Source organism: Felis catus, chromosome B4 (assembly GCF_018350175.1).
Source record: "Felis catus isolate Fca126 chromosome B4, F.catus_Fca126_mat1.0, whole genome shotgun sequence".
Classification (NCBI taxonomy): domain Eukaryota; kingdom Metazoa; phylum Chordata; class Mammalia; order Carnivora; family Felidae; genus Felis; species Felis catus.
This window is the reverse complement of record NC_058374.1, coordinates 73,432,138-73,454,790: the sequence shown is the minus strand read 5'-3', so window position 1 is coordinate 73,454,790 and position 22,653 is coordinate 73,432,138. Positions and strand designations below refer to the sequence as shown.

Here is a 22,653-nt window from a genome sequence, read left to right as displayed (position 1 = left end):
CCATTCCCAAGGGCTCCGGGTCTCCAGCCGGCCCCGCAGCCGGGTTCTGGGCCAGCTGCCAGGCCCCAGGGGGGCGTGGGGCAGGTGTCCAGGCTGCATGCCGCCTCCGCTCCCGGTGCCGCCGTCAGTGCGCCCGGCACACGCACGCCCCGCAACCCCTCCCTCGCCCCTTCCCCGATGCTCGGTCTCCGCCAGTCGCAGTCGCTGCATCCTCTGAGAGCGGCAAGAGGGAGGTCTCCAGGCGCGGCCGCCAGCGGAGACACCATGTGACGGGCACCGCTCAGTGACACGCAGCTTTGGTTAAAGAGCGGGCGCGCGGGAGGGGAGGCGGCGGGACGCGGGACGCGGAGGAATGGCCTGACTTTCCCCCTTTAAACCATCACGAGCCATGGATGCGCAAAGGCGACGCGCCCCCCAGTAGGAGAATGACTGCGATTCGAGACCCTCCGCGCCCTAGCGTGTGGATGTAAGTGCGAGGCTGGCGAGCAGAGTGTGGGTGGGGGTTGGCGGTGGGGGGAGACTCTGATGCAATCGGCCCAGAAAGGAGGAGGAGAGCCAGAGAGCGCGGGCTGGGGTGGCCACGCCGCTCTGCCTGAAGGTCGCCGGGAACCTCCGCCCTTCACCTTCCTCGGAAATCCGCCACGCCACGCCAAGCTTCCCCGCCCAGCCCTCGCTGACGGAGGCCACCTTTTCCCGGCCGAGACAGCCAGACCTTGATACAAAGGACATCACACGGCCGGGGGGGAATCCCGGAAGGGCGGACACCTGGTCTCCTTTGGCCACTTTTCCCTTTATTGCCCGAGGTAAGGCGATTTTGCTTTTCTAGGGGAGCTTGAGGGAGCGGCAGCGGGAAGGAAAGGGATGTTTTAGATGCGAGAGAGGAGGCGGTAACGTACAAGGCACCCATGCGGGCATGGAAGGAATGAGTGTGCGGCTCTACCGGATGCGTTCGGATTTTGCCTTTAGGAAAAGTCCAGGTCCTCTGTTCTTTCAGACGCACTCGGCAGCGTAAGGAGGCGCAGGGGCCTCTGATTTCACCTTTGCGTGAGCTGTGGCTTACTTTTTGGGTCTGTTTTCATAGCGGGAGAGTGTGGCTCCAGATCTAGTTATGTAGTTAAACGATACGAGGGGTCAGGGACCACGCGGGTCTGGGGGGTGGGGGGGGGAGGGAGGAGAGGAGTATAGCGGGCGTGAGGGCGCTGCTGCGTACGCGAGAAGTGCTCGAATCCTGGACTTTTGGGGGGAATTTCCTGCGTCCGCTTGGCCCAGAGGAGGGCAGGTGATGCCCCCGGGGGTATGCGTGCGTCCGGCTGGGGCTGGAGGCCTGGGCGCCGCCGGGGAACCAAGCCGCCGAGCGCGAGTAGACAGGAGCACGTTTGCAGTCTCTCCTCCAGGTCTGCCTCTCTCTGTAGGGAGACTAGAGTAGGAGGATGCGGGGGGAAGGTTACCGGCGAATCACCGGCGGTGATTCACTGCCCTTTCCCGCACCGAAGAGGTGCTTTCCTAAATGAAGAAGGGGAGAAAGAGAAGTGCTGTTCTGAGAGCTGGATTCCGCTGGCGAACAAAAGGCCACCGCTCGCGCGGGGCCCGGGCGCGGACTGCCCTCGCCTCCTCTCCTCCCGCCTCCCCGCAGTCCCCGGCACCTCGCTCGCGTTCCTAAATGTTGCCACAAAAGGCCTTTGAACTCGCCGCGTCGGTGCCGGAAGGAAAGCGCTCCTCGGTCCTAATGCACGCCCTGGGGCGCCCGTCCACCCCCCCATAATCCGCTTCCCTAGCGTCGAACTGCTCAGCACCCACTGCGACCCCACAGGTTACGGGGCTGCATGGGCGCTGCTTCCCTGCGGAATCGTCCGCCCCTGGGTTTGGGGTGAACTGTAATCAGGGTGTACAAGAGCCTATGGCGGCAAAAGGAATTTCGCGGTCACAGCGTCACCGCATTTCGGGATGCCTTTCACAGGCTGTCTGGGGCTTGAGAAGGTGGTGCTATAGTTGAGAGTCCTTTGTGTCTCGCTCTGCGGCGCGGACCCGGTTTTTATAGCACTGCTTCTCCCGTGGAAACCTTAGAGCCGCCAGGATCACGTACTTTTTCTGACGAATCCGTGGAGATATTAGGTAGTTAAGAGTGAAAAAGACCCCCAGCACTAAGAAACGGTATTTATTTACACGCAAATGGGGATTTGACATCTCTGCAGTGAAGTTTAAAAATTTTTTTTTTTTTTTTTAACATAAGGGGGAGGAGAGAATAAATGTATGGTTTGCAGACTGCGGGGCACAGCGAGGCTGTAATTGTCACCTTGATAGAAGAAACTGTGCGGCAACTCGTGCTTTTTCTGACGTCAGAGGAACAACGGAAATAAAACCTGAGCTAGGTGACCGGCCGGCCTCATTCTTAAACATCTCACGCGGGGTGGGTTGAAAGCTATGTGAAACAGTCCAGCTGGGGCACCGACCGGTTGTGGGTCCCAACTTCAAAACGGGTTTTACTCTTCAGAGTGGCTTCGATTCTCGGCATCTAGGAGGCTTGCCTAGTTTGGTTTGAGGTCTTGAAACCTTGATGAGGTTTATTGACTCTCCCCACCCCCCAGCACATTCAATAAATATATCTTACTGAGGACTTAACTATTTGTAACTGTATAAAGTTCCTGCTTCTGTGGGGGAAACATACAATAAACGCACATACAATGAATTTCAGATCTTTGTTAGGGCATTGAAGAAGTAAAACAGGATCACATGATAGGGATGGGTGCTTGAAATAGATAACCCTCTAGCGGGGCCTGTGTGGGAGGGTGACATTTGTCCAGAGACTAGGAGGCCAGGCATCTGGCTATTCTAGTTTTATATTGTCCTCCCTCCTGGTGATAGTTGAGGACAAAAACCAATCTTACTCACTGTTGTTCCCCTAGTGCCCAGCACAGAGCAGCAGCTTAATATATGCCTCTTGGATTGAGACCTTAGCCCCCTCATTCATTTCTTTATGCTACTGGTGACCATCCCTTCCTTTTTCTATCTCATTTGTTCCCTTTTCTCCCAAGTTTAAATATGAGAGATTTTTTTTCTTCTTTTCTTTAAACTCTGCTTCTCTTTCTTTAAAAAAAAGGTTTTTTAATGTTTGTTTATTTTTGAGGGAGAGGGAGAGACAGAGCGTGAGTGGGGGAGGGGCAGAGAGCGGGAGACACAGAATCTGAAGCAGGCTCCAGGCTCCCAGCTGTCAGCACAGAGCCCGACGCAGGGCTCGAACTCACGAACTGTGAGATCTTGACCTGAGCTGAAGTTGGATGCCCAACTAACTGAGCCAACTAGGCTCCCCTGCTTCTCCTTCTTTCTTACCGTCTCCCTACTTCTTACCCACTCCCCTATCCCCTGGGTTACCAGGCCCTTGCAAATGCCTCTCCAACCTGTCTTCTCATCTCCATTCCCACTTGCCCAAGTTCAGGTTCCTGTCACCTGACCTAGACATGGCAATTCGAGTAGTGTGTTGGGATATGAGGACCATGAAACAGATGTGGAGGTGCCCTGAAGCCAGTGCTTCATGGAAGTGCGACACGTGGTTAAGAGTGAAGCAGGGAATGAATGAGGTGTTAACAGCTTTCTGGTTGCTCTCTTCCAGTACCAAGCTCTGCTCCCCTAATTCAATCTCCACATTTCCATGAGATCTGTATTTCTAAAACTCAGTTTGCTTTCCTAATGACTTTGCTTCTAAAAACCTTCAGGGGGTTCTCCGGGCGCCTGGGTGGCTCAGTCGGTTGAGCGTCCGACTTCGGCTCAGGTCACGATCTCGCGGTCCGTGAGTTCGAGCCCCGCGTCGGGCTCTGGGCTGATGGCTCGGAGCCTGGAGCCTGCTTCCGATTCTGTGTCTCCCTCTCTCTCTGCCCCTCCCCTGTTCATTCTCTGTCTCTCTCTGTCTCAAAAATAAATAAAACGTTAAAAAAAATTAAAAAAAAAACCTTCAGGGGGTTCTCATTGCCTAAAATCAGTCTCAATTCCTTAGCCGGACACTCAGGACTCTCCATGATCTGACTCCTTGAATCTTTCGCTCTCTTTCTCTCAGTCCACCAATGCTCTTCCTGTTGCTTTTCTGCTTCAATATCGGTGTTGATTCTGGACTGGAATGCCTACTAAAATCCTATGGATCTGTGAAGGCCTAGCCCAAATACCACTTCTCTGCCCTTTCAAATAAGTGTTCACTGATCATCTCTTAGCATTTCCTTTTACTTTTTACGTAGGATTTATCTTTTACTTCTTGCACTTTTGTCACTCCTGGTGATGGAAGGTAGGGGATGAGGCCAGAGGGTTTGAGTCAGATACGAATTCCAGATCCCAACGTACCTGCCCAGGGATATTGGGCAGCTTGTTTAGCATCTCTAAACTTCAGGGTTTCCGCCTTGTTTTCTGTTTGTTAAATGGGAATGAAGAGAATGACAATGGTGGTGGTAGTGGTACCCATCTCATTGAGTTAGCCTGACGACGTAGTTAAGATAATGGGTATGAAGTGCTTGGCACCATGTTAGTGTTGCGTATGTATTGAATTAAAAGAGACTTTCGGTTTGTCATCTATCAGAGGTGCTGGGAAAGTTGATCAGCAAAGCTCCCCTTACCTCTGAAATTGTGTGCATAGTTAATCATTCAAAATGCTTTTCTCAAAATAATACCTTAATGGAAACTCTGAGAGGGGATGTGGGGGTGGGGGAAGGGTGCGTGTAGAAGTAAGCACTTTCAAAATCACATCATAGACTTCAGAAAAAGACACCTTGGACCACTGACCCTAGATCAAGGCTTTTAAAAACGTTGTTATACTTATTTCTGAAATCGGACCACATTATAGTCACTGACTTTCTAGTGCCCACCTATGTGTTAGGGTTACCTACTGAGAGTGAAGGAATTTGGTGATCAGGAAGGCACTATGTTTTGGGGAAATTTAGCGAGCACCAAGTTCACAATCCAGGAACTCTGCCTCAAGTAAAATTACAATGTGTCTTTGCCAATTAACTAGCTAGGCACACTTGGACAAATCATTTAACGTTTTTATGCCTCATTTTCTCATCTTTCCAATGCTAGTAATAGTTTTTGAGCTCCCTGCCTGGCAGAGTTGTGAAGATAACAATGAAAATATTGCTGAGGAAACCCTTGAACAAGTTAAAAGATCTATTCAAGATGTCATCCAAGATGACCAGTTATCTGGAGTTAAATGTGCTGCTAATCCACCGCTTTAGGGGATGAGTTAGATTAGTGATTCTCAACTCTGGTTTCATATTAGACCTACTTGGGGTCTTTGAAAAGCTACCAGTGAATGCCCAGATTCCATTTCTAGATCTTTAGATTTAGTTGACCTGGGGTGGAGCCCAGACTTACGAGCTTTTTAAAAGCACCAAGGATGTGGGGCGCCTGGGTGGCGCAGTCGGTTAAGCGTCCGACTTCACCCAGGTCACGATCTCGCGGTCCAGGTCACGATCTCGCGGTCCGTGAGTTCGAGCCCCGCGTCGGGCTCTGGGCTGATGGCTCAGAGCCTGGAGCCTGTTTCCAATTCTGTGTCTCCCTCTCTCTCTGACCCTCCCCGGTTCATGCTTTGTCTCTCTCTGTCCCAAAAATAAATAAACATTGAAAAAAAAAATTAAAAAAAAAAAAAAAAGCACCAAGGATGATTCTAATCACAGTGGCTTAGATTTTATTTTATTAATTTTTTTTTAAATTTTTTTATTTTAGAGAGAGAGAATGCATGCGCGAACAGGGGAGGGACAGAGGGGAGAGAGACAAAATCCTAAGCAGGCTCCATGCTCCTCGCGAGCTTGACGCAAAGCTTGATCCCACGACCCTGGGGTCGTGACCTGAGCCCAAATCAAAGGTCAGATGCTCAACTGACTGAGTTGACTGAGTGGCTTAGATTTTAAAGCAAACAAAACAAAGTCAGAAATCAAATGAAGACCTCCGTATGTTGCTTGATAAAGTCTAAGTAATGCAGAATTGTGAGCTTGACTGACTTTTTCCCTGATTTGACTAACCCAACCAGTTTTGACATCATGGGACCATAGCCTTAGGTTACAATTTACAACCTGAATTTTCCCAGGCACAAAATCCTGTCCAGTGATACAGCCAGGGCCACACATAAAAGATTAAATGTGTGGATCTCAGTTTCCTTGTTTTAGGAGTGATGAAGAAGATTGGAAAAGAAAGAGACAATGGAAAGGAAAAGGAAAGGGATAGGTTCTGACCCAGGTATAGGAGGAAGAGGCTCTGAGCAGGAGAGACAGGACAGAGTGCAGAGAAAAAGTTGTGTTTGATTGATGGGACTCATTTTGTTGAGGTTGTACACTGGTGACTATAAAGCCAAATAAAGTCTGTGAGTACATTTTGTGTGACCTACACTTTCTCTTAAAATTGTTTGGAATTAGTTGTCAGTATTTAAACATCAGATTTTCACTTAAAATCTGCATCTGTTGGAAAAAAAAAAAAAAAGGGACGATCTGGCTTATTCCCACTGAACTAGATAGGGTACATGTTCTCCAGTTCCTTATGCCAGTCTGTCTTGCCCATTTTCTCGTGGACCTGGGCACTGTTTGCATTTGCAACCCTTGGTCTGCATCTGTAGACCTTAGTACTGGCTGCACGTTACACTCTCCTGGAAGCATTTAAAATATCCATGCTTGATCCCACCCTAGACCAGTTAAATCAGAAACTGGTGTGTGTTAGGTTATTTAAAAAATAAAAAAAAACTCCCAAGGTGATTCCTTTCTGTCTAGAACTGACAACTTCTAGCCTAAGTCACCTATTCAGAAGATTTGTCCACAAGCCCATTTCTTATCTCTGAAAGTGATCCATTAAGAAACATTATAGAATCATAAATCCAGGGGGTTTTAAAACTGGAGGATATCTTTGAGAGAGCATCAGTTAATGTGATCTTCCTATTTTAAAGTGAGAAAACAGGCCTAGAGGGAAGAAAAACTTGTCCAAGGATTATTACATCATTTGGTATTAGGGTATAGTGTGTTTTCCATTTTCTATTTTCATGTAAAGGCATATTTGTAAATTTTTTTTTCTTTTACAAATGATCCTTTTTACATGTACCACTTTGTGATGCTTTAAAATTCTCCTTATTTCTATTATTTCTTGAGTATTTTTGTTGGGAGCTAGCTGTCATAGCTTAGCTAAGCCTTAATAACAAAGAAAATCCCATCCAGTGTTTTTAGTTCAACCATAATCAAAAATATCATTAGAGCAAAAATATACATGTGCAAAGAAAGAGAATTTTCTCAAAGGCTGAACTATTGCAGGTTGCTTTCAACTCTGTGTTTTTAGGAATTACTTACATCTATGAATTTTCAGTAGATGAGGAAGATTTTTTTAAATGTTTATTTATTTGTTTTAAGAGAGAGAGAGAATACACGTGCGGAGGAAGGGTAGAGAGGGAGAGAGAATCCCAAGCAGGCTCCGTGCTGTCAGCATGGAGTCCACTCGGGGCTTGATCTCCATGACCTGAGCAGAGATCAAGAGTCTGATGTTAACCTACTGAGCCACCCAGGAACCCATTGAGGAAGATTTTTAATTTTGTGGTATACACACTGCTCAGATACACTCGCTGTTCTCATTAAATTAAGTTTCAAGTGGATTTTTCTTAATGTAACATACAGTTTGTCCTCTTAAATCCAGCGTTACAGTTAAATACAGAGACTTCATTGACTTCTGAAGTTTATCAGTATTTTCTGTCTTAGAGAAATCACAGTAGTTTCAAAACATCTGAATGTGGATTAGGTTAATTCCCGGACATCATAGGCTGGGCATTTTGATAACAGACATTTGAAAGAGCATATAGGAACCAGAACAGAAGAGGAATTCTGGGAGCCATGAGAGCCAGGGTTGGGATACTGTGAACAAGGTAGGATGCACAGGGGTCAACCTGTTATTTTGTTTTCCTGAGAAAGTGTGTTTGTGGGGATCACTGATACATTATCTGCAGACAGATGATCATAGCTTGCTTTTTAAATTTAGTTATCATTATTACTGTTAACATATTTGCTGCTACCATGTGCTAGGGAGCTGTGAGGTTTATGGTCCCTGCCTCAAGGAGTTGAGATTATAATTAGGAAGGATGATAGAATGCAAGAAGACTATTAAGATATATAAGAATCCTTGTGTAAGCCAATGAGTAATCTATACAAAAGTCCTGAAAGAGTTTATCACAGGTAAACAATCTGTCGTGGGTTGGTCATGGGAAAAAGATATCACAGAGAAGGTTGGTTTGAAATTAAAAAGAAAAAAAAAAGCATGAAAGTCAACAAGCTGGGCTTTGAAAGAAATGTTGTCCTTAAGTAAGCATGGGCTTCACGGGAAGGGGGAAGGAAGCATGTTCAGGGCCAAAGGAATGGTGTGAACAAAGCAGAAGACTGCGTACAACTAGATCCGCGGTGGGGAACGGAAAGTTCAGGAGGAACATCACAGGAGAGAAAATTAAAAAGATTGTTATGAGCAATCCGTGTTGCATTGTAAGGGTCCAGAGATTAGACTTCATCCTGCAGACATTGGGAAGTTACAGTTGGCAACAGGGGAAGAGAAGTGGGCCAGAACGTGTGTCTGCAGCAGGGAGAGGGTAGAGTCAGCAGGTAGCACAGAGGCACTGAACTCTGCAAGTTAGGATTGTGGGCGGAGAGGAATGAGGGGCAGAGAGGATGGGGGCACGTATGAAAGAATGTTGATGGGGGCTGGTGACTGATTAGATACTCAGCAGCATTAAAGTAATACCCAGACTCCAAGTCTGAGTGATGAGGAGAGGGAACGTTATCTTTAACAGGAATAGGACAGCTGATGCATGAGGTCAGTGATGTGTTCAGCTCGGCATGCAGAGTTTGAGGTAATGGCAAACATCCACGTGGAGAAGTCCAGCGGGCAGCTGGAGTCTACAAAGAACTTGTGGAAATTTTTCTGAGCAGGAAGGAGCTTGAGAGATCCACTTTCCCTCCAGCCTTCTCATTTTACAGATGAAGAAACATGTGACATGTTAAGTGACTCGATCATTATCAAGTAGTATTTACAAGGGAGATCCTATTGCGTAATGCAAAGGAATGCTAGTTTTATAAGATGAAAAAGACTGGGGAAAGAAATCGGAAAGATGCCTTTTTGGGATGAAGCCTGACACTACGAGCTTGAAACCTTAAGAAGGAAAGAATTTGGAGCGTGTGCCCGAAGAGCTACCCCTCTTTCCGCATAAGGGAGGAGCGAGGGGGCTGGTAAAGGAGGCCTGGAGGCAGTGCTCCGGAGCATGTTGGTGGAGGTCAGGAAGCAGTGCTCCCTGTCGTGGAAGGAGTTGAGGAAAATGAGGACTGAGACAAGGCCACCTGCCTTGACTAGAAGTCATAGCAGTGGTAGCAAGCATAGTCACAGTAGCCTGTAGGCACCAGGCCTATTAAGATATATAAGGTACTGGTGTATGTGCTGCCCATGTGCCCGATAGTGGAATCTCCTTTTTTTTTTTTTAATTTTAAGTTTACTTATTTATTTTTAGAGAGACAGTGTGAGCTGGGGAGGGGAAGAGAGAGAGAGAGAGAGAGAGAGAGAGAGAGAGAGAGAATCCCAAGTAGGCTCTGCACGCTCAGCACAGAGCCCGATGTGGGCCCCGAACTCATGAAGTCGTGAGATCATGACCTGAGCCTAAACCGAGAGTTGGATGCTCAATTGACTGAGCCACCCAGGCCCCCCCCCCCCCCCCCCGCCGATTGTAGAATCTTTATAACGACCTAATGAGGTGGGTATTCTGCGTCTCCCGTCTGCAGATGAAGAAACTGAGGCAAAGAGAAAACCTACTTGCCCAGGGTCCACAGCTCCTAATTGGTAGAGCCAGAATTTGCCACTTGAGTGTGGTTTCAGGGGAGTGATGAAGACAGGAGCAAGTTGTTCAGACTGTTGGCAGTAAAGGGGGTGGGGGTGGTATTTCAAGGTTATAGACAAAGTCACTTCCCAGATATGGAGCTGAGAGTAACTGGCGGAAGTCAGGGAAACCGGCGGAGAGGAAGTGGTGATTCAAAGTGCTGGCACGGCTGAGGCCACTTGCACTTGGTTAAGACGTGAGTCTTGAGTAAGAAAGAGAGAAAACATCTACAGTTTGAGATTGCTTACTGGCTCCCAGCCTGTTCACTACCAAAAGGCACTTGTATTATTCCCCATGGTCCAAAGATCACAGGTTTTCAAAGATTCTATCAGTTTTAAGCTTTTCTTTTTTTAAATTTTTTAAAAATATTTATTCATTTTTGAGAGACAAAGAGATACGGAGTGCGAGCAAGGGAGGGGCAGAGAGAGAGGGAGATGCAGAATCCGAAGCAGGCTCCAGGCTCTGAGCTATCAGTACAGAGCCTGACGTGGGCTCGAACCCACAAACCATGAGATCATGACCTGAGCTGAAGTTGGACGCTTAACCAACTGAGCCACCCAGGCACCCCTTTAAGCTTTTGTTTTAATTGAAATATAATTTATATGAGATACAATATCTAGATCTTAAGGATAGCGTTTAATGGGTTTTGACTACAACCTTAATATATGAATTTATTTCCTATTTTTGTTATTCAAAGAAACATAAAATTGCCAGTTAGAATTTAGGATCATCACACCAAGTTAATGCAATCTACTTAAAAGCAAGGATACCTGACATTTAGTCAACCTGTTTGGCATGTTTGAGGCCTTTTGAGATACACAAAAGCAGCTCATGGGTTCGCATTATTACCAGCTAAGAGCCAGGTGATCCAAGGATCCCAGGTGGGTAAACTGGCTCAGGCCTGGGAAGAGATGGCAGGAGGAAGAGGACCATCACTGGCCTGAAGGCCTAACACTCTCTCAAAACTATTGGCCCAGTTATTATAATTGATTCTCAGGAGTTGAACTAGGAAAGGTTTGATCTTATTAGTTTTTCAGAATAATAATAATAAAAAAACCAAGAGGGATTCATAACAATTTTAGAATTAAGTATGTGTGACCAGACATTTAGTGATATTAAGGAATTATTGTTAGTTTTTAGGTTTGATAGTGATCTGTTGGTATTGTTTTATAAAAGCATTCTTTTATAAATATGTGCTAAAATATTTTACAGATGATATGATATCAGAATGCTTTAAAATAATTCTATGTGATGGTTGGGGGTAAAACTTCAGTAAGATTGGCCTGACCTGATAATTGTTGAAGTTGGTACATGAAGGTTCATTATTCTATTCTGTCTACTATTCTGTATATGTATTTAGAAGTTCCCATCATAAAAGTTTGAAAGGGGGGAAATAAAAATAATATCAATTAGGGTTTAGTCGCATGTAACAGAGATCTTCCTATGTATGTTAAGTGAAAGAGATTTAATACAGACAACTAAATACCTGTAAGATGGTTAGAAGAGATGGCAGATGGCCTGAGGCTGGGTCTTTAGAAATAATTACCAGAATACCACCACTTAACAACAGTCTGCTAAGGGAACTGCTACTTGTGCCTCTGTCAGGAAGGCAGGAAACCATGAAGCCAGTTTCTTATTGTCTGAACTGCGTGCTCCAGGAACACATCGCTTGAGCCACATCCAATGATCAGGAATCCATAGCCACACTGTTGGCTCCAGAACTCTCTGCTGCACCTGTTAGAATTGTACCAGCAGAATGGATGCCATCAACTTTCCATCATCTACAGAACTAGACTAGAAAGAAGTAGGAGCAAATATTGAGCAGGATCCACCACAAAGTACATGAGCAATTGAAATTGTGTTTATCCCTAAAAATGATTTTGGACATTGTTTAAGTTACAATATATTCTTTGGTTTGGTTTTCTTTCAGTTGGCTTTTACCAAACCTATAAAACTTCTACTACTTAAGAACATGTACCTTGCTCCCTTTACTCTAGGTAGGTTCATCTAAATGGTCACTCAGGGCTGTTGTGTGTACGTTTGGCCTGTGTTGTTCCCAGTACAAGCAATGCCTTCCCAACCCCCTGGTCTAAATCCACCTGTTTTTAGACATAGTTCAAGTTCTAACTCTTTGTAAAACCTTAGCAATTTCTCCAGGCAACCATTTATTTTCCTTCCTTCCTTCCTTCCTTCCTTCCTTCCTTCCCTCCTTCCTTCCTTCTTCCTTCCCTCCCTCCCTCCCTCTCTCCCTCCCTCCATCCCTCTCTCCTTCCGTCCCTCCCTTCATACCTGTGTCCTTCCCTCCTTCCCTTCCTTCCCACCTTCCCATCTCCCTTCTTCCTTCCTTCCTTCCTTCCTTCCTTCCTTCCTTCCTTCCTTCCTCCCTCCCTTCTTTCCTTCCTTCCTTTCTTCCTTCCTTCCTTCCTTCCTTCCTTCCTTCCTTCCTTCCTTCCTTCCTTCTGTACATCGGTATGTCTGTATATCTCTGAAATCTTTCTGGATTTTTCCTTTATTCTGCCATATAGTTTGGTCTCTATCATGCAGATATTTTATAGTATACTGTCACTTTATATGGGATGGTCTTGCTTGCTTAAACAGGGTCTAAGCAATGTAAGGCCAGACAAGTTTTTCTGTAGATCTTCTCCTTTGATATATAACACTATAAAGAATAGAGAATAAGTTTATGTATTTTATGTTGGTACTATTAGTAAAATGTACCAATAAGTATACCAAGATAATGCTTGCTTAAGAGTACCTCACAAGATTGTGGTAAAGGATAAAAGATGTTCTGTGCTGAGTAAATTTTAATTTATAAGCTATTATAAAAGTTGAGAGATAGTAATTATGGTTGGGCTAACATCATGATCTTCACACAATGATCCTATTAGGTCTTTTAATTAATTGTATGTGATCTGATAATCGCGTCTGTATTTCAGTGAAACTGTAATTTTTTGCTTCTTGAGCTCAACTTGCACTTCCTGCCTCTGTGCCATTGACCATGTTCTCCTTTACTGAGACGTCCCAGCTCAGGCCCCATCTCTAGTCAGTCACTTGTCTGTCAAGCAGTGTGACTGTCCAGCAGTAAAGGTTGGATGTCAGTTTATGGCACAGTCAAGCAGATAAGCAAGCATTTGCAGTAATGGTGTAGGCCGTGTTTACTTTCTCGACATAACTCAGGGTAGGAGATCATATCTTGTTAAGTGAAAAAATATGTTTTAAAAACTCTGGTACAATTTCCATGTTTGTAAATGTATACCTATTTTTTATTTGTATTCATTCTTTTCATTTCACAGGTATTTATTGAGTGCCTGCTGTATGCCAGGCACTGTATCTATGTGCATAGAAAAGCCCTGGAAGGTCATACTCCTGTATATGTACAGTGATCATCTCTGTTTGCTGAGATACGAGGTGACTTTTTTCTTTTTACTTGTGTTACAAACATGTATTTTCTAATTTTTCTATAAAGGTTTATATTATTCGTTAAGAAGGAAGTAATGTTTTTAAAAAAACATTTCTATTCTCCAAAATGCCTATAATGTAATGCTACATGAAGAAAAGTAGGTTAAAAAGAGTCTAAAATCCCAATGTTAATAAAAGAGAAAGAGGAGGAGAGGGAGCTAGAGAGGGAAAAAGAAAAAGAAGGAAAGGGGAATAAAAAAGAAGAAAAGAAGAGAGGAAACACACCAGTATCTAACAGTGGCCCAATTTTGGATGGTGGGATTTCTTTTTTTTTTTTTTTAATGTTATTTTAAGTTTATTTTTATTTATTTTGAAAGAGAGTTAGAGGGCAAGGCGAGGGGCAGAGAGGGATATAGAGAGCAGAGGAGGGGCAGAGAGAGATCAGCACAGAGGGGCTTGAACTCACAAGCCTGTGAGATCATGACCTGAGCCGAAATCAAGAGTTGGATGCTCAACCCACTGAGTCACTCAGGCTCCCCCGCAGGTGGGATTTCTTTTGCAAGTTCTGTTCTAAAGATTATACAGTGAGTATGTATTAGTTTTAGAATCAGAAAAAAAAAATTCTTTTTCAAGAGGCAGTCCAAATGTGACTTTTCTACAAAGCTGCCTCAGATCCCTGAATTTGACCTTTTTCAACCTTTTAAATTCCTTAATCATCTAGCCTCAATAAATAAACTGAATAGAGAGTAATTTCTAAATGTGACCTCAGCCTTGGGAGAGGTGTCACTAACTTTGTTAATTTACCCCATTTTCCAGTTTTCACTTTCAAGAACAAGTTAGATTTCAGATAGGTTATTTCATAACAATAAAAATTTATTCTAAAAAAAAAAAGAAAGAAAGGAGATTAAGACACAGACAACACACAGACAGTGGGAAGACCACGTGAGGACACAGAGAGAAGGCAGCTGGCCAGAAGCCGTGGACAAAGGCCTCAGGAGAAACCAAACTTGCTGACACCTTAATCTTGGACTTCTGGTCTCCAGAACTGTGAAAAAATATTTTCTCTTTAAGCCAAAGGGGTGTGTGTGGGGGGGAATTAATTCTGTGTGATTAACTTTGTACTGGGATTTGCCTAATACATATTTTCGTGGCCAGGACTTCCTCTAGTCTTTTTATTCTTTTGCTTTTATGCCCATTTATTAAATGATTTGTATACACACACACACACACACACACACACATATATTGATATGAAAGTTGAAATTCAAACAGGAGACCTTAGATCTATTATCAGTCCATCTTTCCTGTCCCCAGAAAATTTTTGTCCAGTGTCCTGTTTTCTACCAATTTGGAGAGAGAAAAGGACTCAACCCAAATTGGAAACGCTATCCAGTGAATCAACTTTCTACCAGCCCTGTAGTGTCACTTCAGTATCTGAATCGGTATCACTTCATGTCACTTCAGACTCTGAGGAAGTTGCACAGGAGACAGCTAGTGTGGCAAGACTCCTGGGAAGTGCCCAGTCTAGCTCATCCGTGCAGCTTTCATTAAGGCGGTCAGCAAGTAAGAGCACATGTTAACGCACTTCAGCTTTTATGAAGTAAAGGCAGTTGTAAACATTGCTGCTGTGTGAAGGCACAGAAAACAGAGAGGCCCTGTTGCTAGCTGGCTAGAAGAATCAGCCCTGAGCTGCCAGGTTTGCCTTAGCCCAGGAGACATGGCACTCAACTCTCCCTGTCCTGGCTTCCTGTTTTCCAGGAGAGGCCCTGCCCTGCAGGCAGGTGAGGCTCTCAAAACATGAGGCATTAGGAAATGTTTTTTTCCTTTTTTTTTTTTTGAAGCCTAGCTTCCCCAGTCTCACTGCTAGTGGGCAGTGAGAGTGTCTTCACAAGCAGAGGACAAAGATGTCCCCCTCTCTCTGGGGGCGTGGGAGGAAGCTCCAGGCCTCCACTCCGGGGTCCATTTACCCTGGCCCCATGGATCCCCATCCATGCCTGGTGTCTAAGGTTCTCCCCATCCTTTTGGGGGTCCAGGCTCAAGAGGACAGGTACAAAGGGGAACAGAAGGTCCCCAGCACTAGGGGAATCTCCCTGCTGGAAGTTGTAAAGGATTCTGGAGCCAGGAAAGTTTCATTCTAGATGTGAGTCTGCATGAACAAACGGGAATACTGTGTGGCCTGGTTGTGGGAAAGAGAAGAAGAAAGTTTCTAAAAAAGGTATCATTCTAAGGTACTTTCTATGGGTCCTGAAAATTTTTTCAATTCGCAAAATGCTTCTTGAGATATACTAGGATGCTTAGCTGGGCACATTAGAGTTTTGACCCTTTATTTTTTTTAAGTTTATTTACTTATTTTGAGAGAGAGTATGTGTGTGAGTGGGGAGGGGCAGAGAGAGAGAGGGAGAGACAGAGAATCCCAAGCAGGCTCCACATTGTCAACGCAGAGCCGGATGCAGGGCTCAAACCCACAAACCGCAAGATTATGACCTGAGCCCAAATCAAGAGCCAGACGCTGAACCAACTGAGCCACCTAGGAGCCCCTAGAGTTTTGACTCTTAACTAGGCTACCGTCATCTTACAGGTTTCAGGATCAGACAGAATGTCGTCCAAAAGGGTTTACCATTGGAGGTAAAAAGAAGAACAAACTTATTGGCATTCTGCTTCATTCCATGGTCTCTATCCCCTCACTGGGATGATCCTGCTGAGGCTCCTCTATGTGCATAGACCTGGCTTTTTAGGTTGCGTTTCTTTTTTTTTTATTTTTTTAACGTTTATTTATTTATTTTGAGAGAGAGAGTGAACGAGGGAGGGGCAGAGAGAGAGGGAGAGAGAGAATCCTAAGCATAGAGCCCAACACAGGGCTTGACTCCGTGGACCACGAGATCATGACCTGAGCTGAAATCAAGAGTCGGCTGCATAACCGACTGAGCCACCCAGGCACTCTGCCATCTGCTTCTTAATTTGTGATGTTGTGTGTCTGAAACTCTTTTCCTTCTTCTACACCATTGAAATGTAAGTTCTGCTCATCCATGTGGGGGAGAATATGAACTCTGCAAGTCTTTCGTTTCTGGAGAGGAAATATAGTTTTAGGTGGATTAACCTAAATCCCCAGAGTATGAGTTTTTAATTCCCTAATTCCCTGACATGGAGTGATTTCATTGAAGAGATTGATTTAATCTCTTGCAGTTGATGGATAAAGTGTTTGCTAAATTTCAAAACACAGATTTGTCCTTTGCTGCTTGACCTCCAGGTTGGGTAGTTGATCCCTCATGATGCCATTTATTGAGGATTTGCATTGTTATTAAACTGGGATTGCTAAATCAGAGGTGCTTTTGTGTCTTTGTCGTCTGCACCCACTATGTGTGTGCCCTGTGATCAGATGCACTAAAATAACTGAGTCGCTTTCATTTTAAACACACTGTTTCATAAAAGGGCATTGGTATTGCCTGCAGCTGACATGGTGTTCCTATAAACGTGAACACAAAGATTACAGCACATGATTCCCTCTGTAGTTGAGATGGAGAGAGATTTATGACAGGCATAAAATTTAGAGATAAGCCTCTATAACTAGATGTACAAAGATTGCTTTAATGCATTAGATAGCAAAATGTGTTAAATTATCGGTAAACTTTTTTTTTTTTTTGCTTGTAATAGTTTATCTTTAATCAGTGGCGGTATTCATATGTTTAATAATGTTTTCTTGTGTTGTATTTTAGGGGTGTCAAGCTTCTATTTTTGCTGCTATCCCTTTGTAATACACTCAGAGCAGAATTTGGACTAATTTTTTGACCACAGATACTTTCTAAACATGATGCATTTCAAAAGTGGACTCGAATTAACAGAGTTGCAAAACATGACCGTGCCCGAAGATGATAACATTAGCAACGATTCCAATGACTTCACTGAAGTAGAAAATGGTCAGATAAATAGGTGAGTATTTTTCCACTAACACTTTCTATCCAATGAAAGAAATGTCTCTAAAATATTATTCTGGTTTTCAGTTTTTCCCTTGAATTATTCATTACTAAAGTTATGCTCCATTTGAAAATCTAATCTGAATTTCTTATGTGACATCTGTTGGGCACAGTATGCAATAGCAGATGAAACAAATAGGAAAGTAATTTATTCATCCTTTCAATTGAGTCTAATAAAAAAATGTCAATACACTGGACCCCAACCAGCCCTAACTTTTCAAAGCTCTGTGCTTGTGAATTAGACAGACTATTGGAATTTCGCCGCATCCCGTATCTGAGTGTGTAACACTCTCGTCTGCCCTCACCCACATACTAATCAACAATGGTCCACGTCTTATTTGCCAATGTTCCCATTTTAAAACTGCAAACACATTATTGCAAGCATCATTTATGACACAGCTTTTAAATAATAATAACAATGGGTTAGCCCCAGTGGCTCTCTGAGAAAATGTAGTAGAGAATTAGTACATGAAACAGAAAGAAAACAGAGCACGAGTGAGAGAAAGTAGGGAGGCAGATGGGAAGAGTCTGCCCTCAGAGTTCTCGGTCCCAGTTGTGACCTCAGCGTGTCCTTGCAGCTCTCGGGTCCTATGTTTCTTAAGTTAGAAGAGTAGGACCAGTGTCTTTTTTCCTTTTTGGTTTGTTTATTTATTTATTTTGAGAGAGAGAGAGAGTGCAAGCAGTATAGGGGCAGAGAAAGAAGAGAGAATCTGTCAGCACAGGGCCTGACATAGGGCTCTAACCCACGAACTGTGAGATCATGACCTGAGTGCAGACGCTTAACCAACTGAACCACCCAGGTGTCCCAGGACCAGTGTCTTTTTAAAAAAAAGTGATCTGAGGCATTTTCTGACATACTGATTTTATAGCCAGCATATGTAGATCCCTTAGCAGGACGCTCTCCAGCTTGGGGCTCAGTGTTGTGGTTTGCTTGAAGAATGCAGCCCTCCTAAAAGACCAGGGGAAGAGAGCAGACGCGACCCCTTATTAGAACACCACCGATCTACACATTTGGGGGGTGGGTGGTCAGAAGGAAATTGGGATCACCACCAATCTATACATTTGGGGGGTGGTCAGAAGGAAATTGGGATTGAGGAAAATGAAAACATGTCAGCTCACCAGGCATCTTTGTGGAAAGTGTTTCTGGAAATCTGCTCTGTGTTCTGATACGGTGTACAGTTGGAAGTCCAGCAAAGGACTCAGCTGCCATCATTTACAAACTCAGAAATTCCGACCCTGCCTCATCTCCCTTTTTCCCTTCCTTAAATGTTCTTAGAGGTTAAGTCTGCAACCCAGACACTTCCTCGTTATTATCCAAGTTCACTGTGTTATGATGTTTCTTATTGTTGGATGCAAATTTGCTTCTTGCACCTCTTCTCAGTAATTATCAATAATAATTACCATTTCTTGAGCGCCAGGTGTTTTTACATATATTGCCATTTTTCCTTATAACATCATGCAATGCATTCTTTTGCAAATAAGGATGGTTTAAAAATGCGTTTTACAAATAAGGAAACTCAGGCTCCGAGAAATAAAGTAACTTGCCCAAGGGCACATGCAGAACTGTGAGAAATCCCTGTCCTTCTGCTCCTCTCCTGCCGCCTCTGACTATAATGCTGGGGCATTAATGAAAAAGATCGTCTTTACTGGTTTTATTTAACTCTACCAGTGCTATTTTAAGCTCTGTATACCTGGAGCGTCCCGCAGTCACTGCTGACCTCCACTTAATGGTGCATGGGATTCTAACCATTTCACAACTAGGACACTTGGGATTGATAATGAAGCTTCATTCCCAAAGCAGTGCAAACCTGGAGGACCTTCAAGTGAGTCATTGATAATATTCAGTTTAGAATCTGAGCCAGATCTTTAAATGTTGTACTTACTAAACTGAAAATACTAAGTTTTTGAGGAGGTTACAGCTTGCAGTGACTGGAAATATCCATTCTCGCCTGTGGCTTGGGCACCTTGCCTGGGTGAGCTCACTTCCTCACAGGCTGTGACTCAGGCAGTAAGCAGCTACAGCGGGAGAGCTGGCTGGTGCTGACCGCTTGCTTTGTGGAATTTGGTTCCGCTGCTGCAAATACAGTGTGAGGCATTTCTTTCTTTAATATCCTCTCTTTCACTGACACAGTTCATGAATCTTGCTTCATTCCTGGCTCTAGGACAATTCAAATTAAAAACAGGATATGACAACGAGAAGCCAAAAAAAAAAAAAAAAAAGGCAAATTAAAAACAAAAAAACAAAAAAGACACCCATCATGATTCCTGCAAAAGCTGTACCTAAATACCTTTCACACTTCTTGTGGCTTTTTCACATTGGTGAGAGGAAAGTAGGCTCAATTATATGAATCTAAGAGAGCCAACTCCCAAAGGAGTGAGTTTTTAGGTCACACTGCCTCTTTTTAGGAAGCTAGAGAGAATGTGGAAAACGAATGTTGGTCTCTCCTTACCTGGCATGTAACTGGTAACTTTGCCCAGAAACTCCCCACTAGGATACTATGAGAATCATCTTTTTTGGGGCACCTGGTGGCTCAGTTGGTTAAGCATCCGACTCTTGGTTTTGGCACAGGTCATGATCTCATGGTTTCATGAGTTCAAGCCCTGCATCAGGCCCTGCATTGGCATTGAAGAGCCTGCTTGGGATTCTCTGTCTCCTCCCTCTCTCTGTGCCTCCCCAGCTAGCACTGTCTTTGTCTCTCTCAAAAAATAAAAAAAAATAAACTTAAAAAAAAAAAAGACTAGTCTTTTTAAGTTTAGTTAAAAATAGAGTAGAGCCATTTTGGTATTAGGACACCTGCCCTTATTCCAGTTCATTTGTTTTCTTTCGTGCCCTAATTTTTGGATTGTAGTCATAGAAAACTATACCTGAAACAGCAAATCCTTTCAAAATGTCCACTAGACCAGTAGTGAAAAATGATATTTTTACGTGCGTATGAAACACCTGGAAACCTTGTTAAAATGCAGATTCTGGTTCAGGAAGTCTGGGATGCATCCTGACATTCTAATTTCCAGCTAGCTCCCAGGTGATGCCTTATTGTTGATCCATGGACTACACTTTAGTAGTAGCAAGCTCTAAACTTTCTAGGTGTAAGCTTAAGAGAAAGAGCCATCTTAATCATCTTTCTATTTCTTATACCTTGTAATGGTATGATATGGTATGATAATAGTGCCTGGTACAGGGTGGATGTTACAAAATATCTGTTAAATGAGAGAGAGACAGACAAAGACATACACACACACACACACACACACACACACACACACACACACAGAACAGTTAGTGCATGGTTTGGATTTAGACTTGTATTGAATCCTGGCTCCATCAATAGATGTTGTGTGGTCTGGTGCTTCGAACCTTAGTGCCATCCCTGTGGGACAGGGATAATAATAATACCTTACCTCATGGGATCGTTGGGGAATATTAAATGCAATACTGTTATACTGTTTGTAGGTTAAAATTCAGGCTCTGCATTCAGCCAGCTCATATTCAAATCCTGGCTCAACAGTTTTAGTTGTTAGCAATGTGACTTCGGTCAAGTTACTTAATTTCTCTGAAATGGAGCTAATAATAGTACTAGCCCGTGTAATTATTGTGAAAACAGATGAGAAAACCCATGTAAAGTACTTGGCAGTGTCCGGCAATAGTAAGCCTTTTAGTATGAGAAAAGTATGTATCAATAACAGTGCAACCCTCTTTCTTTGGTAAGCATGTCTGTCTTCTCCACCCCAAGGAATAATAGCATTGCTTAAGGTTTTGCATGGTGGCCGGTTATTGTTACCTTAAAGCTGTTGAAATGTTAAAGTTGTCGAAATATTAGTAGATTATTCTGTGTCCATGCACATATTCATGTATTTTAATATCTATCTACTGCTGTTCTCATCTCGATGTAGAGTTAGTGTTGTTACGACCCTAGAAGCATCTAACAAAATTTGAGTGTCTTACTAAGATTTTTCTTAAAAGAATCTGGGACAACTCTTGTCACTATGCCCTGTACTAGCCTTTGTTTTGGTCCCTCTGTATCTTTCAGAATTTATGTACTAAATATGTATCACTTGGAAGGACCCTTGAAAATTTAATTATCTTGTCTAAACCTTAGGAAAGGAGATTCCGTAACTTCTTGAATTCAGTTTTCATGTCAGAAAATTCTTTCCTTTCTTTAATGGATCCTGTTCCAGTTAAAGTCTCCTTCCTCTCCTTTTTTTCTCTTTTCAGTAGTTTACCCATCAAGTAAAGCGTTGTTTACTTCTCAGTCTTCTCTTTATTTATTTTTAATTTTTCATTAATTTATTTTTTAATTCCAGTATAGTTAACATACAGTGTAATATTAGTTTCAGGCGTGCAATATAGTGATTCAACGATTGTATACATTTTGTACATTACTCAGTGCTCATCACAGTAAGTGCACTCTTTGATCCCAGTCCCCTATTTCCCCTATCCCCCCACCCACCTGCCCTCTGGTAACCATCAGTTTGTTCTTTAGAGTCTGTTTTTTTGTCTCTTTTTTTCTTTATTCATTTGTTTTGTTACTTAAATTCCACATATGAGTGAAATCATGGTATTTGTCTTTCAGTGACTGACATTGTACTTAGCATAATACCCTCTAGGTCCATTCATGTTGTTGTGAATGGCAAGACTTCATTCTTTTTTGTGGCTGAGAAATATTCCATTGTAGATATATACCACATTTTCTTTATCCATTCATCTGTGAATGGATACTGGGGTGGCTTCCATAATTTGGCTATTATAAATAATGCTGCAATAAACATAGGGGCGCATATATCTTTTCAAATTAGTGTTTTCATATTCTTGGGGTAAATACCTGGTAGTGGAATTAGGGGATCATATGGTATTTCTATCTTTAACTTTTTGAGGACTTCTGTATTGTTTCCCACAGTGGCTGCACCAGCTTGCATTCCCACCAACAGTACAAGAGGGTTCCTTTGTTTTCACATCTTCACCAACACTTATTGTTTCTTGTGTTTTTTGATTTAAGCCATTCTGACAAGTGTGGAGTGATATCTGATTGTGGTTTTGATTTGCATTTCCCTGATGATGAGTGATGTTGATCATCTTTCCATGTGTCGTTGACCATCTGTATCGGTCTTCTCTTGAAATGCCTTCCTGTATCTTTCATTCTTTCATGTTTTCCAGTCTCTTTGTTACCTGCTTCTTTGCTCTTGTTCTTTTTTCCTTTTCCTTTTTAATAGATTGTTAACATTTCAGGGAAGGAACTCACAAAGGTCATTTAAGTTCAACCACTCATCCCTTTTGTGTGACGAATCTTCAAATGAAACACTATAATCTAGTAAGAACCTGATTGGTGGAGATTACAATAGGAAGATTTTCTTCTTGTTGTACAACCCATCCTTAACTGGATTGTTGTTGCTGATTTATTTTTGGTTTTAAATAACTGTTCTATGTTTCTCTCC

The 22,653-nt window shown here is 43.3% G+C and overlaps 1 protein-coding gene across 2 annotated transcripts in view; it reads left to right on the top strand.

The window, feature by feature from the left end:
* Positions 1–316: 316 nt before the first annotated feature.
* Positions 317–22,653, top strand: part of SLC38A1 (solute carrier family 38 member 1) — a 69,841-nt gene continuing 47,504 nt past the window's right edge. Inside the window, exons 1-3 of one of the 2 annotated variants that reach the window (XM_011283882.4) lie at positions 317–466; positions 13,147–13,261; positions 16,966–17,179. In XM_011283882.4, the coding sequence (XP_011282184.1) occupies positions 17,058–17,179 (122 nt within the window). In that variant the 5' untranslated portion in view covers positions 317–466; positions 13,147–13,261; positions 16,966–17,057. Of the gene's footprint in view, positions 467–529; positions 804–13,146; positions 13,262–16,965; positions 17,180–22,653 lie in introns of those variants that run through there. The other variant, XM_006933636.5, reaches the window with a different exon arrangement.